The sequence below is a fragment of the Trachurus japonicus genome, chromosome 3, assembly GCF_045865225.1.
Source record: "Trachurus japonicus isolate A0001 chromosome 3, Traja_1.0".
Lineage (NCBI taxonomy): Eukaryota > Metazoa > Chordata > Actinopteri > Carangiformes > Carangidae > Trachurus > Trachurus japonicus.
Window position 1 is genome coordinate 9,470,033 of NC_140909.1, and position 14,232 is coordinate 9,484,264.

Genomic DNA, 14,232 nt, shown 5'->3' on the forward strand with positions numbered 1-14,232 from the left:
ATGGAGTGTTATCATTTTATTCTTCCCCGGAGAAGCTAAGTAGAGTTATGTACTGTGAGTGCCTGCAGTATCACTGAGTGATCCAGAGTAGAGAGAGAGGGCTGAAACAGCAGTTATACTTCTATTTGACACTGCTCTTTGTGCCCTTTCTGTTTCCAGCACACCCACCTAGCCCAGTGCACACAGTTCAAACAGGCTCAGTTAATGTACATTAAGAGAACAGAACGGGACGCTCTTTATTGGTCGTCCCCCAGCATGAGGACAGATTTGGACATTTGAGACTGTTTCTCACATCTGGTCACTCACTGGTAAGTAGCTACTTGTATGATTGAGGGGACTCTATGGGGATATGCTGATCGGAGAAAGAAGAGGGGGGCAAATCTATTATAGATTCATATTGAGACAGACCAATGCCACATATCATTGTCTTGCAGGACATCTAGACCTGTTTTACAAGTGGAGGCTAGTCTGATCAGTTTCTCCTTTGCAAAAATATGAAAGACTCTGTTTGGATTCAAATAGTTTATTACTTTGTGGTTTGTTTTCATACTTTACCTAAGTACTTCTGTAAATAAGGATTTGTGTTCTCGGCTTTGCAGCATGTAAACTGAGACCGAGTGGTTGTCATTGAGTTTATTGACACTCATGCTATTGTTTTAGCTTGGAGTACTAGTTGTTCGTTGTGTTGGAGAATCAAAGTAAAATATTTCCCTCTGAATTGTGATGAATTTCAAATAACCAAGATTGAAGCAGAGGTACAATCTTAAACTTGTGAAGTATTTGAGTAAATGTACATTCAGTCCTTATAAATATTTGATTCTTATGAACCCTTATTTGCACAAAGCAGAAAATGAATTATTATATGCAGCTCTTCACCAGTGAAGGGTTGTTCCATATTTGAATGGCGTGCATGTTGTAGATTTTCCATGCACTGAAATTAATTACTGTAATAGAGGGCTAATGGACAATTCAGATCGTCGTTGTTGGTGGTTAGGGCCAGAGATTTGTCAGCCAGGCGTCATCTCCACGGCACTGAAGAGGTCTTTACTTGCGGTGTGAGCGCCCTCAACTCCTGGGGTATGCTAATGAGATGTGAAGGAGAGTGGAGATGGATGACAAAGAGCAGCAGAGGATGAAACTCAGGGGATGAGGGAGGGCAACAGCAGCTGGATGCATAACCTGCATGTTTGTGTGTGTGTGTGTGTGTACACGTGTGTGCAGACAACGCTGTCAGTTTAATGTGTGAGCTGACTTCCTGAATCCTTCGCTGCCACAGAAAACATTTTTCACCCGGACCCCCACTCCCTTTATTGGCTGATAGGAGACATTTGTGGCATGGCAGAGTCATCAGTCTCCGCAGCTGTTGGGTCGCAGCCCAGTCTGCACTTCCATTTCTCATGTCATCTGATGGCTCCCCAGCTCCCTTTCATCTGATCTCATTGTATGTTGCAGCCTAAAATTACTAAATGCCTTAGTTGTGGTGATATTGTTGGTCACTCATGTCCCACAATGCAATGTGCAGTGGAAACGTGGGGAGGGATCACCTGTGCTTGAAGGGATAGCTCAACATTTTTGGCAAATTGGTCCATTGCCATAATCCCTATAGTTTTAGGAGTAGGTTCGTTACCTTTATTTGTCGGTGCAAGCTGTTTTTAGAACGGCGGAGCAGAGCCGTGAGCTGCTCAGAGCTACGCTACGGAGGCTAATGGGATTTCTTGGTTTCCCTCATCAAACTCATCAAATACACAATCCAACAACTCCAAAACGCTCTGGTGGACAAGTTGTGACCTGTACATTCACCACGCTATGAGATAATAACAGAACGTTATGAGAGAGTTGTTTTAGAGGTAAATTCATGCAAAACTGCTGATGTGCGTTCCCGTCGGGGACAGTTTTTCGGCAAGCAGTGTCTGCATTTACCTCGAAAACAACTCTGTCTCGTAACGTCCCGTTATTATCTCATAGCGTGGTGAATGTGCAGGTCACAACTTGTCCACCAGAGCGTTTTGGAGTTGTTGGATTGTGTATTTGATGAGTTTGATGAGGGAAAACAAGAAATCCCATTAGCCTCCGTAGCGTAGCTCTGAGCAGCTCACAGTTCTGCTCCGCATCGTTCTAAAAATAGCTTGCATCGACAAATAAAGGTAACAAACCTACTGCTAAAACTATAGGGATTATGGCAATGGGCCAATTTGCGAAAATGTTGAACTATCCCTTTAACATAATAATGGTACCAAATGAAAATAACTTGCATACTAACTGCCAAAATAGTCTTACATACAGAAACTCAGCATATACTGTAATATATACAGTACTTAATACAATTATCTTTCATTACATCTGCAGTGCTCTCTCCCTTTTTCTCCATCACTCCCTTGTCATTCATTTTTACAATTAGTCACTCCTGTAATTCTCCTTCCTTCTGTCCCTTCCCTCCTTCCATCCTTCCTCCCCTTGTTGGCTGTGGACTGCCTGACTGCATGACTGCAGAGGGAATGAAGGAGAGAGGGCGTCCAGTTCAGGGTAGTGCGCTGACGACAGAGCAGTGCTGAGGAATGCATACATTACAGGAGAGCACAGGAGAGTTGAGGAGAGGAAGAGAGGACCACAACAGAGGAGAGGGAGTGTGAGAGAAGAGAATATGATTATATGGAATATGGTTAATGCTTTGTAACTGTGGTCTCACTTCCTGCTTTGGGGGCCTCTTACATGCTGTATTGGTTTGGTTGGCTGGTTTTAATAATACCCACTACAAGGCTAATGCTCATGCAGAGGGGACAGTTCAGTGACTGCATGCATTTTTTAGCTCCACCTCAGCAGCCCGGCACAAGAGAGGCGGGAAAGAGGATGTTTTGAATGAATCGACGCTACGATGCTGAGCGGAGGACGTCAGCAGCAGCAGCAGCAGCAGCAGCAGCAGCAGCAGCACTCCCAGCTGAGAGGAGTACGCACGCATACACACACTCATCCACACACACACACTCACACACAAACACACATGCAGGCACCACTGAGAAGAGCAGAGCAGAGCACAGCAAATCACAGACCTGCGGCTAACATGTTGGGCCAACCACGACAGTCAGCCTTACACGTCCCTTACAAGAGGCAGCCAGTGTATCGGGCGGCTCACAGGTGTGTATCCGAGCCCCTCTCCCAACACGTATGTGCGATTGTAATGCTACGTAGCTACTCAGGAGGTGTGTCTGCTAGAGCTCTCCAGCAGCTGCAGGAGACAGAGTGCTTCGGCTTGCATGCTGTTAAGTATATGTTGCCGGCAGGAGAATTTACATGCATGCTGAACAGCGGCTCTTATCTGTTTTTTAGTGGCAGAGAAGACGGATGGCTGTTTTTGCTTTTCACAAAACCTTGGGCTTGTCTTCGGGGAGTGTGAATGTCAATACACAGTATACTAATGGAGCAGCCTTTAGAGGAACGAGGGAGCAGGAGAGCGAGATGCTCACCGCAGTGCCTCATGTTCACAGGTCACTGACCGCTTTGTTGATGTCAGCAGAGCCATGATCTCTCAGGCTATGATATACATGGTTAATGTGCGATGTCTCCATAGGTTAGACTGTAAAGGAGCTTTGATGCAGTGCCCCCCCCCCACACACCTACCTCTCGGTGAGATGCATTTCCCTAAGGAATGTAAGTGTTTACATGGGTTTGCTTCTCAACCTCAAACAGGGCCCATCCCACACACACAGACCCAGATAGATATCCACTTATCATACGATGTCTCATGGGATACTAATGCACTTTTTCATCCACTGGTAGATTATTTTCGTTTTGCAGGAAATGTATATTGTTTATATGAGCAAGCATCGCTACCATGCATCTCTAAAAATGTTATGTCAGCATCTAATATGAGCATTAAAGTGTGCAGAACACAACCTGCTGTACATTGTATTTACCAGCACAACTGTCGACAAAGTTTCAGCTCTATCAACTGGTAATCTCCAGTTTTTTTTATAGCCGTTCCTCGGTTAACTCTGTCAGTTTAAATTGGGTTGTTGTGACATGGAAACCGTACCACAGATCAAACCGTTCACAGATCCATGCAAATGATATCAAGCTCATTATCATGCGGTTCGGGTCTTGATGTCAGCCGCTACGATAAGGTTACTTAGCCTATTTATCATTCCTACATGTGCTCCCTCAGCAGTCAGCCCCCCTGCTGTGCTCTGAGGGCTGTAAACACCAGACCGCAAAGTTTCACCTATGAACATCAGATAACAGCGGATGACATCGCAGGCCGACTGATTGAATCAATATCACAGTATTTTCATTGCAGGATAAACAGCTACATGCAGAACATAGCTGATCTTAAACCAACATCAATGAGCCGCCTCATGTGTGGTGGTCTGTTTTAAATGGATTATGTAATGTGGTTTTAGCTTGTACTCGGGGTGTTGGATAACATCTGATTTGATTTACTTCACCTAGTCAGTTCCAGTAATGTTGAGTAGAGTCCAGTCACACACAATCCAGCTCATCCTTCTTCCTTTCATGCCTCAGCCTTTGGGTGAAAATGTGGCCAAAAGCCACAGTGTGTGCAGATGTAGAGGTCATATCTCTGTTGTTTGTGGCTTTGAAAGGCTGGAGCACCTCAGCCTGAGAAATAATACGATGAAATTTGGTGCAGGAGACAGAATACCCATGAATAGAGGAGTGGATAGAGAGAGAGAAGAGTTAGGAGGTGACCTCTCCTTAACTACAGAAATTCTGCACATTTCCAGGGAGACTTAATACTTCTAAGAATAGCCATAATAATGATACCTAACAGAGGGTTGAGGTATTTGAAAAGGGGAGTACATTCTCTGTGTATTAAGACCGTGACCTTTTAAATTCCCTAGGTTTTGATTTAGATCAGCCTCTATGAGTGGGATAGAAATTCCAGGGAGGGGACTGTTCTGGTAAAAATCTCCATCTTGTTGGCGAGTTTATAGTTTTAGAGCTATGCACCAGATGTGGCCTACCTTCCTCCACTGGTGCCGGACTTAATAAGCCTGCTAAGTCTCTACAAGCTCTCCCCACACGCAGGATACAGAGGGCTAAAAATAGCCTCTAAATTCAGTTACCCTCCGTCAGCCAAGTGGAACCTCACCTAATTTATTTAATCCATCTGTTTAATTTCCTCCATATAATGATAATGTGATAGCCTGTGTACTTTAGTAACCAAGAGAGAGGCAGATGGGAGTGGGCTTCAACTAAACAATTAGATTAGTTTTTCAAATTTTTGCAACTCCATGTTTTATGTTAAAATAACCGATTTTTGATATCTAATCATGCAATCAGGTGATGAGGCATCACATGTTTATTTCACTACTGGACTGAAAAATGGCGCTTTTGTATTCTAAGTAGGGAATACCAGAGGATGAATAGACAGTTAAGAGGGAGGGGGCTATAAAAGAGGCAACTGATCGCTTTGTGTACAGCAGATTTACGCAGAACAGACGTGAAGCCATCTACACTGTTGTTAAACCGCATAATATAACAAGACAAGGACACTGAAAACGAGATGAGGTCACAACCTGCTATATGGCTGCATTATGTTGTTGGTTATTTGCATTCTGCCTGTAATGTCAGCCAGTTTCAGCCTTTTTAGCTTTTTGCTTCTCCTATACAATGTGGACATACACACTAGTCTATAAATGCATGACATGTTTGTCTGTTTCTATTGTCCAATGAGAATGGAACGAGTATGAATTGACATTCATGTCAGTCACATCAGCTGCCATGTGGTCAGCATGGAGAGGTGGGTCTGCAGAGGGGAGGCCTGACCTTGCACTCACAGAGCAGGGCTGACGACTGTCTTTTACAGGAAGAAGATACAGTTTGTTAAAAACGTTGTAGCTTTATTGAAAGGCGCTCAGTTGGCAACACTGTTTTGCTCATGCCAAACAGTATTTTTTACAGAGCACCAACCAATGAGGAAACCTGACTTGGCTGGCCAATCAGGGCTGCAAGATTATCCCTCAGTCACGTGGAAACAATTTGATTTCATTACTTACTATTACTATTACTATCACTCATGCAGTCAGTCGGTTATGGATATTCGTATTAACACAGCTGGCCCTGCTGACTGCTGTTGTAATCCAGATAAAAATCAATTTGTATCCTCGTGGATGTGTCTCTCTGTGGACACCAAGGCCTCTGTGTGTGCTGTTTATTTCCACTGACAGATACAGTTGTAGAGTAGCTGTACTGTCTTAACCCTGTGCATCACCATGGTGTAACCAGTACCCAGTGGGAGTGTGTTTGGTGGCTGCTTTTTTTTGCTGTGTATACTGTGTGTCTGCTCTGATTCTGTAATGAGAACTGCAGGAGAGAGGTCCCGCCAAGCCTGGAGCCAGTCTGAACACAGCCGAGAACAGAGAACACACACACACACACACACACACAGTCTACATGTTCTGCAAAGAATGGATTATGAGTGTAGGAAAAGATGTTTGCCAGTGTAAATGATCAGTCAGAAATGTCTTTGTTTTCTCCTGCTGTTAACACTGAAGCAAACACTGAGCTGCTGCAGTCACGTTTACTGCGCTGCACAAGCTCAGACACCCTCAGGACAGAGATTCTCTGCAGCAGAATTTACCAGACTAATCAAATTTGTCTCATTCAGTGGCTTCTGTATTTTTTTTGCTTAAATTTGATGAGTTTATCATTCACCACTGTACCGAATCCAAAACGATGTAATGTAATCAACGGTCCGACCAGGAGACTTGTCTCCTAGCATTCCTTGCAGTGCATTTTTCAGAAGTTAGATAATTTGATACAGTCTTGTCATCTTGCTGACAAAAGCTACCCAATGTTGAGACAAAGCTTTGTGGGGTTTTTGTGTGTGTGTGTGTGTTTGCTGGACAAGGATTTGGGTTAGGAATAGTGTATTTAGTGGTGGGATGACATAATAATGCCTTTGACGTGATTGTGTAAGGGATTTAGTCTGAATCCGATTGTTAGAGGATCCAGTCACTGTTGATCTGCTCCTGCGCTTTTGGACAAAAGTACTGGCAAGTGACATGGCTTTCATGAAATGGATTTGGAAAACATGGATTACCCTGGTTCAGATAATGTAATCCGTATGGATACAAGGAAATCCAACTACACCTGTTTTTGTTCCTCCGCATTACGAAGAGCATACGGTAAAGCGGATGACGGCATGAAGACTCACTGTGTCTTGCCCTGGTTTCATGCTGGGGGATTGATGACTCCTATTTATTAGTAAAGTAATTCAATAGATAATAAAGTTCCTTGACATTTAAAGAAGAGATGAATGAAAACAGCTGTGTTTGTCTTACTGCTCATAATTCCCCCCTGAAATCCAGCTCTTGCATATCTGTTTTCACAAGAGCCGAATAGCTTCTCACCCAACTAATCACCCAGCTAGTTAGCTCGGTAGCTAACCACCTTCCTGTCCACCATTCATAATTTCATTAGGTGGACACCAGACCCATTAAAGCATCATTCAGTAAAGCTTAGTACCAGAACAGAAATATTTAAGTCAAGTATTTTTAGACGTTTTTAATTTGGATTTTTGTGTCAGAATGAGCAAAAGGTGAACTGTGAGATTATTGCTGTTTAATCTGATCTGATCATATAATTTCTTGCTCAAACATGCTGTATTTAAGATTATCTCAAAGATTCCCTGCCTATTTTTCCCATGATTGACTGATACAATTAGATTTTGTCCTCATGTTTGATTTATTTTTGATGTCGCAGGATTATGGGGATCAGAGATCAAACAGATAATCTGACTGCAAACATATGCAATTTCTGCACAGGGGTAATGTGTGTGTGTGTGTATGTGGTGTGACAGATTGTGTTACTTTAGTAGAATCAGTCGTGCTGCAGATCAGTTCATTTGGTGCTGTAAAACCTCAGGGAGCCGGCACCTCTGTGGAGCTTGAAGACAGACAAATGTTCAGTTAGTCGAGTCTAAATGTTGCTGCATGGGACTTGCGTTGCTAAGCTGCAGGTAGGCCATCTTTGTTTTGATACAGTTGTACCTGTTTGTCATGCCGAGTCCAGTGAGCAGTGCTGCTGACTCACAGATACAAGCCATATTCTGCTGCACAATGCTCAGACCTTTGGTGAAGTCAATGTCCTTGTCTTGGGCTGCTGTTCTGCCCTCACAGCGAGCGACTACAGGAACATTATGGTCTTCGTCGATCAGAAAAAGAAAAAAAAAAAAACAGCTGACTGTAAGTTTACCTCCACATTCTTACTTCTGAGTGATTGGTTTTATTCTGGGGCTGTCATCTCTGACTGCAATCTGTGCTGCAGAACCACTCCAGTGCTTGACATTTGTTGGCTTTTAGGACGCTATATAGCTATAAGAGGCTGTGCAGTTATGCATCAACTCCATTACAACAGCAGCATCGGTTTTTTTTTATCATAGAGAGGATGCTGTGGCAGGTCTGATGGCGTATACTTTGAATGACTATCAATGACAAATGCAGTGAAGTGGAAGTATGATATAGAGCGTGTTTTCCCAGAATTCTCTCCGGCCTCATCTCCTCTCCTCTCCGCTCCATTCTTCTCTCGTAAATTTGACAAGGTCGATGGAGCTAGACTTTTAACTTTTGCTCTTAATTGCTCTCCTCAAGGTTACTTACATACGGTATGTAGAATAAGATATGAAATATGTCTGACGTCGCTCTGGACATTAATTGCACCAAAAGTTAAGATTCATATCAACCAAATTGGGGTGTCCCAGTTTACCTTCATCTAATGACAAACGCGAGAGCCCAACAAAATCTTTCTCTGTTGGTTTGAGCTCCAGTTAACAGGCAGTCATGGTGTGATATAGTGCTGCATTTCTCTTCAGTGCTGTGATGCTCTGTGTTTTGGTTGAAATGAGATGGAAATATGGGTGTGTGTGTGTGTGTGTGCACAGGATGTATCTGACCTGGGAGAAAATAAATCTTTCTGCCTGGACGGACTGGGTTCAGAATGACTCACTGCTGCTATTATGCACCGCCGTGTTTTTGGTTTTTAAATTACCCAGATTGGAGCTTGTGGATAAGGACAATGAGTTTGAGTGGAGGGAGAAGGGGACCTGGCATCTTTTTTTATATTATAGTGTCTCATTCTTTTGTCTTTGTTATTTTTCAGAACCTGAGGCTCTTAAGCACTCTTAATTTTTATTCCGCTGACAGTGCAGTGATTTTTTATTTTTTTTGCTAGTTAAGCCTCCTACACATGGGTGGAGCTTCCTGAGGGGATTCAAGGGTGAGTCGGTCAAATTCAAATAAAATACTACCTAAGTCTCGTTCTTGGGGATGCACTAAAAGTTTCATTCCCAGAATTGCGGAACATACCAGCAACCAAGTGTATCTGGTATGTTTTATTAAAATCTGAACTGACTTGTTTTTAGATAATGGTTTGATTTTTCCCATTGGAGATTATGCGGCGGTATTTCACATGCTTTAAGATGCTGTTGTTCTCTGTTATTAGAACAAAGTCTCTTGGTGGTTTTGCTTCATTTATTTACAGATGGCAGCTTTTAACATCCTCCTGCACTTAACATCCCCGTCTGTCCTACATTGCACAGCTAAGCATTTAGCTCGGTTTGGCTTCGCGCTGTGGGTGGGACTCCATGTTTAGCTGCTGACACTCAAAGCAGAAGCTCTAGTTTGTTTTTTCTTTACCCACAGGCAAAATGTGCAGTCGTGATACTTAATATTTTAATTAGTAGAGTAGAACTAGTAGGACTGAAAAAGGTTCGTTTTGTCGGATAGGTGTGATCGTTAAGGTCTGTAGCCGGCTCAGACAAGTCTCACCTCGTTAGACTGGCAAATAAAGACTGTGCATCAGCTCATCTGAACGGCTGACTGAAGAAGATTGCAGCATCATATTGCATATCCCAATTACATTCAGGAAATATTCGACAATGAAGATGCTGTGGAACGATGCTTACTGCCTTTCTGCCTGCTTTGTCATACCATTATGCCAGTAATAGAAGAGCTGTGTCAGTGTGGGAAAGACAAGACAGGGAAATAATGTTGGGTTGAGATGGAACATAATTACATGGAGTTGATTACTGTAGGTGCCGTTGCAGAATGAGTTGGAGCAAAGCAAGGCAAGTTTATTTGTATAGCCAATTTTTACAGTTTGTCTCTTTATACAACATCATAACAACATCTTTTGCCCTTAGACCCTCACATCATGATGTGATGAGCCTCATGTTGAAGGTGGAATTTCCTGCTTCATTTTCCTCAGATTCCCTTAGCGTGCGTTTTTTCCACTTGAGAGTCAGAGTCGTCCTCCAGCTCCTTCATCATCAGCACCTGACCTGGAATCGTTTGCTTGGACCCAGACCTCAATCTGCTTCCTCTGGACTCACTGCCAAGCCGACTAACTCGCCTAACTCACATACAGCTTTACTTGCCGATGTTGACCCGCCGCAAAGATCAGATGGTGCAGACAGATTAGAGCCGTCTGCTGGACGGTGGAGTGCACACACTCACAGGAACGTAATGTCTTTGATACAGAGTCAGGATAATCCATATGACAGTATATGAGCAGTACAATTTGACCATTTGGTCCTACATGGCAAAAATAAATATGTCAAAATGCGAAAAACTCATTCATACTGTACTTACTAAATGATAATGAAGTAATTATCACAAAATAATGTTACATAGTGAGACAATTGCATGTCTTCTCAAAGGAATTTTAAATCGAAAGCAACTGGACTTGGTTATTTGTCTAGGAACACGTTTCACCTCTCATCCAAGAGGCTTCATCCTTCATCTCATCTTGGATGAGAGGTGAAACGTCTTCCTAGACAAATAACCAAGTCCAGTTGCTTTCGATTTAAAATTCCTTTGAGATACTATGACCTGGACAAATGAGAATATGCACAGGCTAATTGCATGTCTTATTTTTTGTCTCTGTCTTTGTCTCTCTCATTGTGTATCTTCTTAATAAGCTTCCTCATCATCACAGGCTTATTGCCTCTACCACTATCAACCATACAGTACTGACCCTTGTACTGTAGGACCCTGTATTTACCTCTGCTGTATTAGACACAAGCTCCTGTCCACTAAATGTCCCTGTAAGTGCGTAAGTTTCTGCGGTTCCTTTTTTCTCTGTACCATCTCCCACAGCACAGTCATTGCTGTCAAGATTTATTTGCAGTGTCATATTTTCACTAAGTAGGTAGTTAGATGTCACTGCTTTCACTTTGTTGAAAGTGCTCCGACATCGACAGTAAGTTAGCTTTTAAGATGATAACATGCACTTGCTTTTTGTGTGATATATAAAGGTGACAGACAAAGAAGGAAACTGTTTTGATGACGTGAAAAAAAAAAAGTTCCATGACTCATGTTTTGATGGCTGGAGAAGAAGAGGGAGAAGATTACACATTTAAAAAACCTGCTTGTCCACACCTACTTTCCTCTGGCTGTGGCTCCTCGCTGTGTCCTGCACAGCGACTGCTCATGCTTTGATCCTCACAGATCCAGTGTGGACATTAACAGAGGACGTGCAGCTGTTGCTCTTGTCCTGCTGAGCGCTGACGCATTGTTTTCACTTTGCAGCCGCGTACGCTGTGATGACCTCCCCATACTTCATCTTTCATGGTCACATTCCTCCCTTTAGTGTGTGTCACTTATCTACATCTCCCCCCCTCTGACCAGCAGCACTTGAATGCTATTCACAGCACACTCACCGAGCCTCTGGAGAACAGAGGTCACAGGTCATCATGTTACTTCTCAATTAACCTGTGATTTCCCGAGGCAAGTGGCTCGTGTTGTCCAAATGTTTATGTGTGTGTTGTGCACTTAGAGCAGAATGCCTTTGAATCTCTCCTTATTGATGTGCAGTGCAGTGGGGGAAAGAAACATCGACTGTTGTCATTTCATTTGTTGAAGAGGAAGATTTGATTAGTTTTCTATCAGCTTATCACTTTGTCTTATCGATCAAAGCTGATTTGATGAGATAATTTGTCGTCAGTAGATGAACTCACCGATAAGGTCCGTGTACATGTAAAGACTACAGAGTAACAGCTTCCTGTGATTTGCACACGGTGTCTGTCATCTCTCCTGCACAGTCAGGTATGTGCTGCTTTTGCTGATTGTCCGTTTTTTTCTCTTGGTGAGAGATAATTGCTTTGCAAAATCTTCTCTCCTGCAGCTTTTCAGAGCCCCGGGACGAGATTTTGCCTCGACCAGATCAAATGTCAGAACTTTCAAGCCAGCTGTGCTGCTGCGATGTTCAATTACACAAGAGATCTCAGCACTTAAAGCTCCCATGTTTTGCACTTTTACAGTGTTTTTGAAGTTTAAATGTACTTTAAAAGATATATTTATGTTCCCAGTTACCCAGGCCCATCTTAATGTTGTTTACAAATCCTCAGGCGTCTCCCACACGTTCTAGCAAGAACCTCTCTTGTGATTCACCTCCTAAAAAGTGTGACCTCACATCATACATCAGTTTTATCTGACTAACTCTAAATGCATTTATGCAGCAAGAGTATCCCACTTCCCTTTACTGTGAACATTCACATGAGCCTCTTTCGCTGAGTTTGTTGTGTGGATTAAAGAGGATGGTAAAATGATGTACATTAAAAAAAGAAGGATTTATCTGGCTTTCATATTAGGTCACTGTTTTCTAAAATAAGTTTTGGAGTTGTTTTGGTTGAATTAAATGAGTTTAAGCCCAGTGAGAAGCTGCCAAAGATTGAATGAAAGACTCATTTTAAGCCTGGCCTAAAAACAAGTCACTTTAACCTTTGTCATCAAGTGTGCAACAATATTGAAACATCTTAAAGCCTTTTTCCCTGCTTGTATGCCCTTTACCACAGTGTAACCACTCAGACACACACATTTCAGATTATAATGATTCGCGATAGCACAAATGAAGAGACGATATAAAGATGCCTCCTCCTTGCTCTGGACCATTATTCAGTGAGTAAGGTGCAGGATAAATCTATGGTATTAAATATTGACCCAGAGCCGCAGGGTTCCTTCATTGATTCATTCCCCAGAGTAATTCTCGCTCCAGAAAACTCCCCAACTTTTTTTTCCTTTGTTGCAGCATATCCCTGCCCCTATTGATCCCTAGGATAAGTGCTTTTGGAAGTCATTTTATAGTCATGGTTGGAGGCGTTATAAAACCACAATTTCTTTGATGAATTACTCCAAATCACCCTTTATAAATATTTATCAGTCAGCTAAATTTGTTCCAATAGAGCAGAAGAAGTGCTGATGTGCCCACAGTCCTCTATGTGTCCCGCTTCCACACTCAGGCTATTTTCTCTCTGGCTGCAGGACAATTTCAGGTTATTACAAGTTTATAACAGTGCAATCAAGAGCAAACACTGTATACAGGGTATTTATATGAGCTTTTTTTTCTCTTTATGATTTCCAACTGAGCAGGCACGAAATGAAACATCTCATCATTTTTAGAAAAAGACTGAATGATTAGGATTAAGACTAAAAACAGCAATATCAACATTTTCACTCAGAGTGTTGGTTCTTTTTTTCACGATTGGATTAGAGAGAGTTGGTTGTGTTTACTTGCATCTTAATTCTGTGTTATTGGCCCAACACAGGCCTTTCTTGCATTCAGTGCTGTGTAATTGGCTGTTGCCTTGCTCATGTTTTGGAACAGCATGGCCTAAAGGACCATTCTGACTGTATACTGAAATGTGCTGTGTCAGAAGTTGTGTGCGTTGAATGTTAATAATGTGACAGCTCATTCAATTTCTGCCAAACCTTTTGTGTGAGGGCGGCTCAAACACTGGCGAATCTTTGCACCTGCTCTGCGGTGGGGCCTGTTTTTCGGCCCCGCTTGCTTGTCTTTGCCCGGCTCTGCTTGAGTGGTTTGCTGGATGACTTCAAGCTCCATAAAAGATCAGCTTGGACCAGGGTATTCCTGTTTTTCGACCTGTGTACATGCATGCATAGACACAGCTGTGGTGCAGTAGAGCTGTAATCAATGTCCCATACTGCCAATTCAGCTTGGAGTTTCTGCAGTTGTAAACAATAGATGATGATAGCAGCGAATGAGTGCGATGACAGGGAAAAGGCCGGAGTAAATGTGTTTGGTCGGCTTCCCTAATTTCCACACAGAATGGAAGTGGAATCTCCCAATAACTCCTTGGAGAGATAATTCCTTCACAAATGTCAGGGAAATGAAGCCGAGCGAGGCATGCTGCAGTGCTCTGCTCTGAAACTGATAAAGGTCAGTCAACATGTGCAAATCCCGCTGCAGAGTGCTTATCAT

At 42.7% G+C, this 14,232-nt stretch overlaps 1 protein-coding gene across 27 annotated transcripts in view; it reads left to right on the forward strand.

The window, feature by feature from the left end:
* plekha7b (pleckstrin homology domain containing A7b) overlaps window positions 1–14,232 on the forward strand; it is a 72,054-nt gene that overhangs the window by 11,842 nt on the left and 45,980 nt on the right. For 10 of the 27 annotated variants that reach the window (XM_085760053.1, XM_085760095.1, XM_085760169.1 and 7 more), the window contains exon 1: window positions 2,900–3,132. The exons of 14 other annotated variants lie outside the window; for them this stretch is intronic. In XM_085760053.1, coding sequence (XP_085616179.1) covers window positions 2,999–3,132 — 134 coding nt within the window. In that variant the 5' untranslated portion in view covers window positions 2,900–2,998. Of the gene's footprint in view, window positions 1–2,480; window positions 3,133–14,232 lie in introns of those variants that run through there. 3 more of the 27 variants (XM_085760117.1, XM_085760159.1, XM_085760211.1) reach the window with 2 other exon arrangements.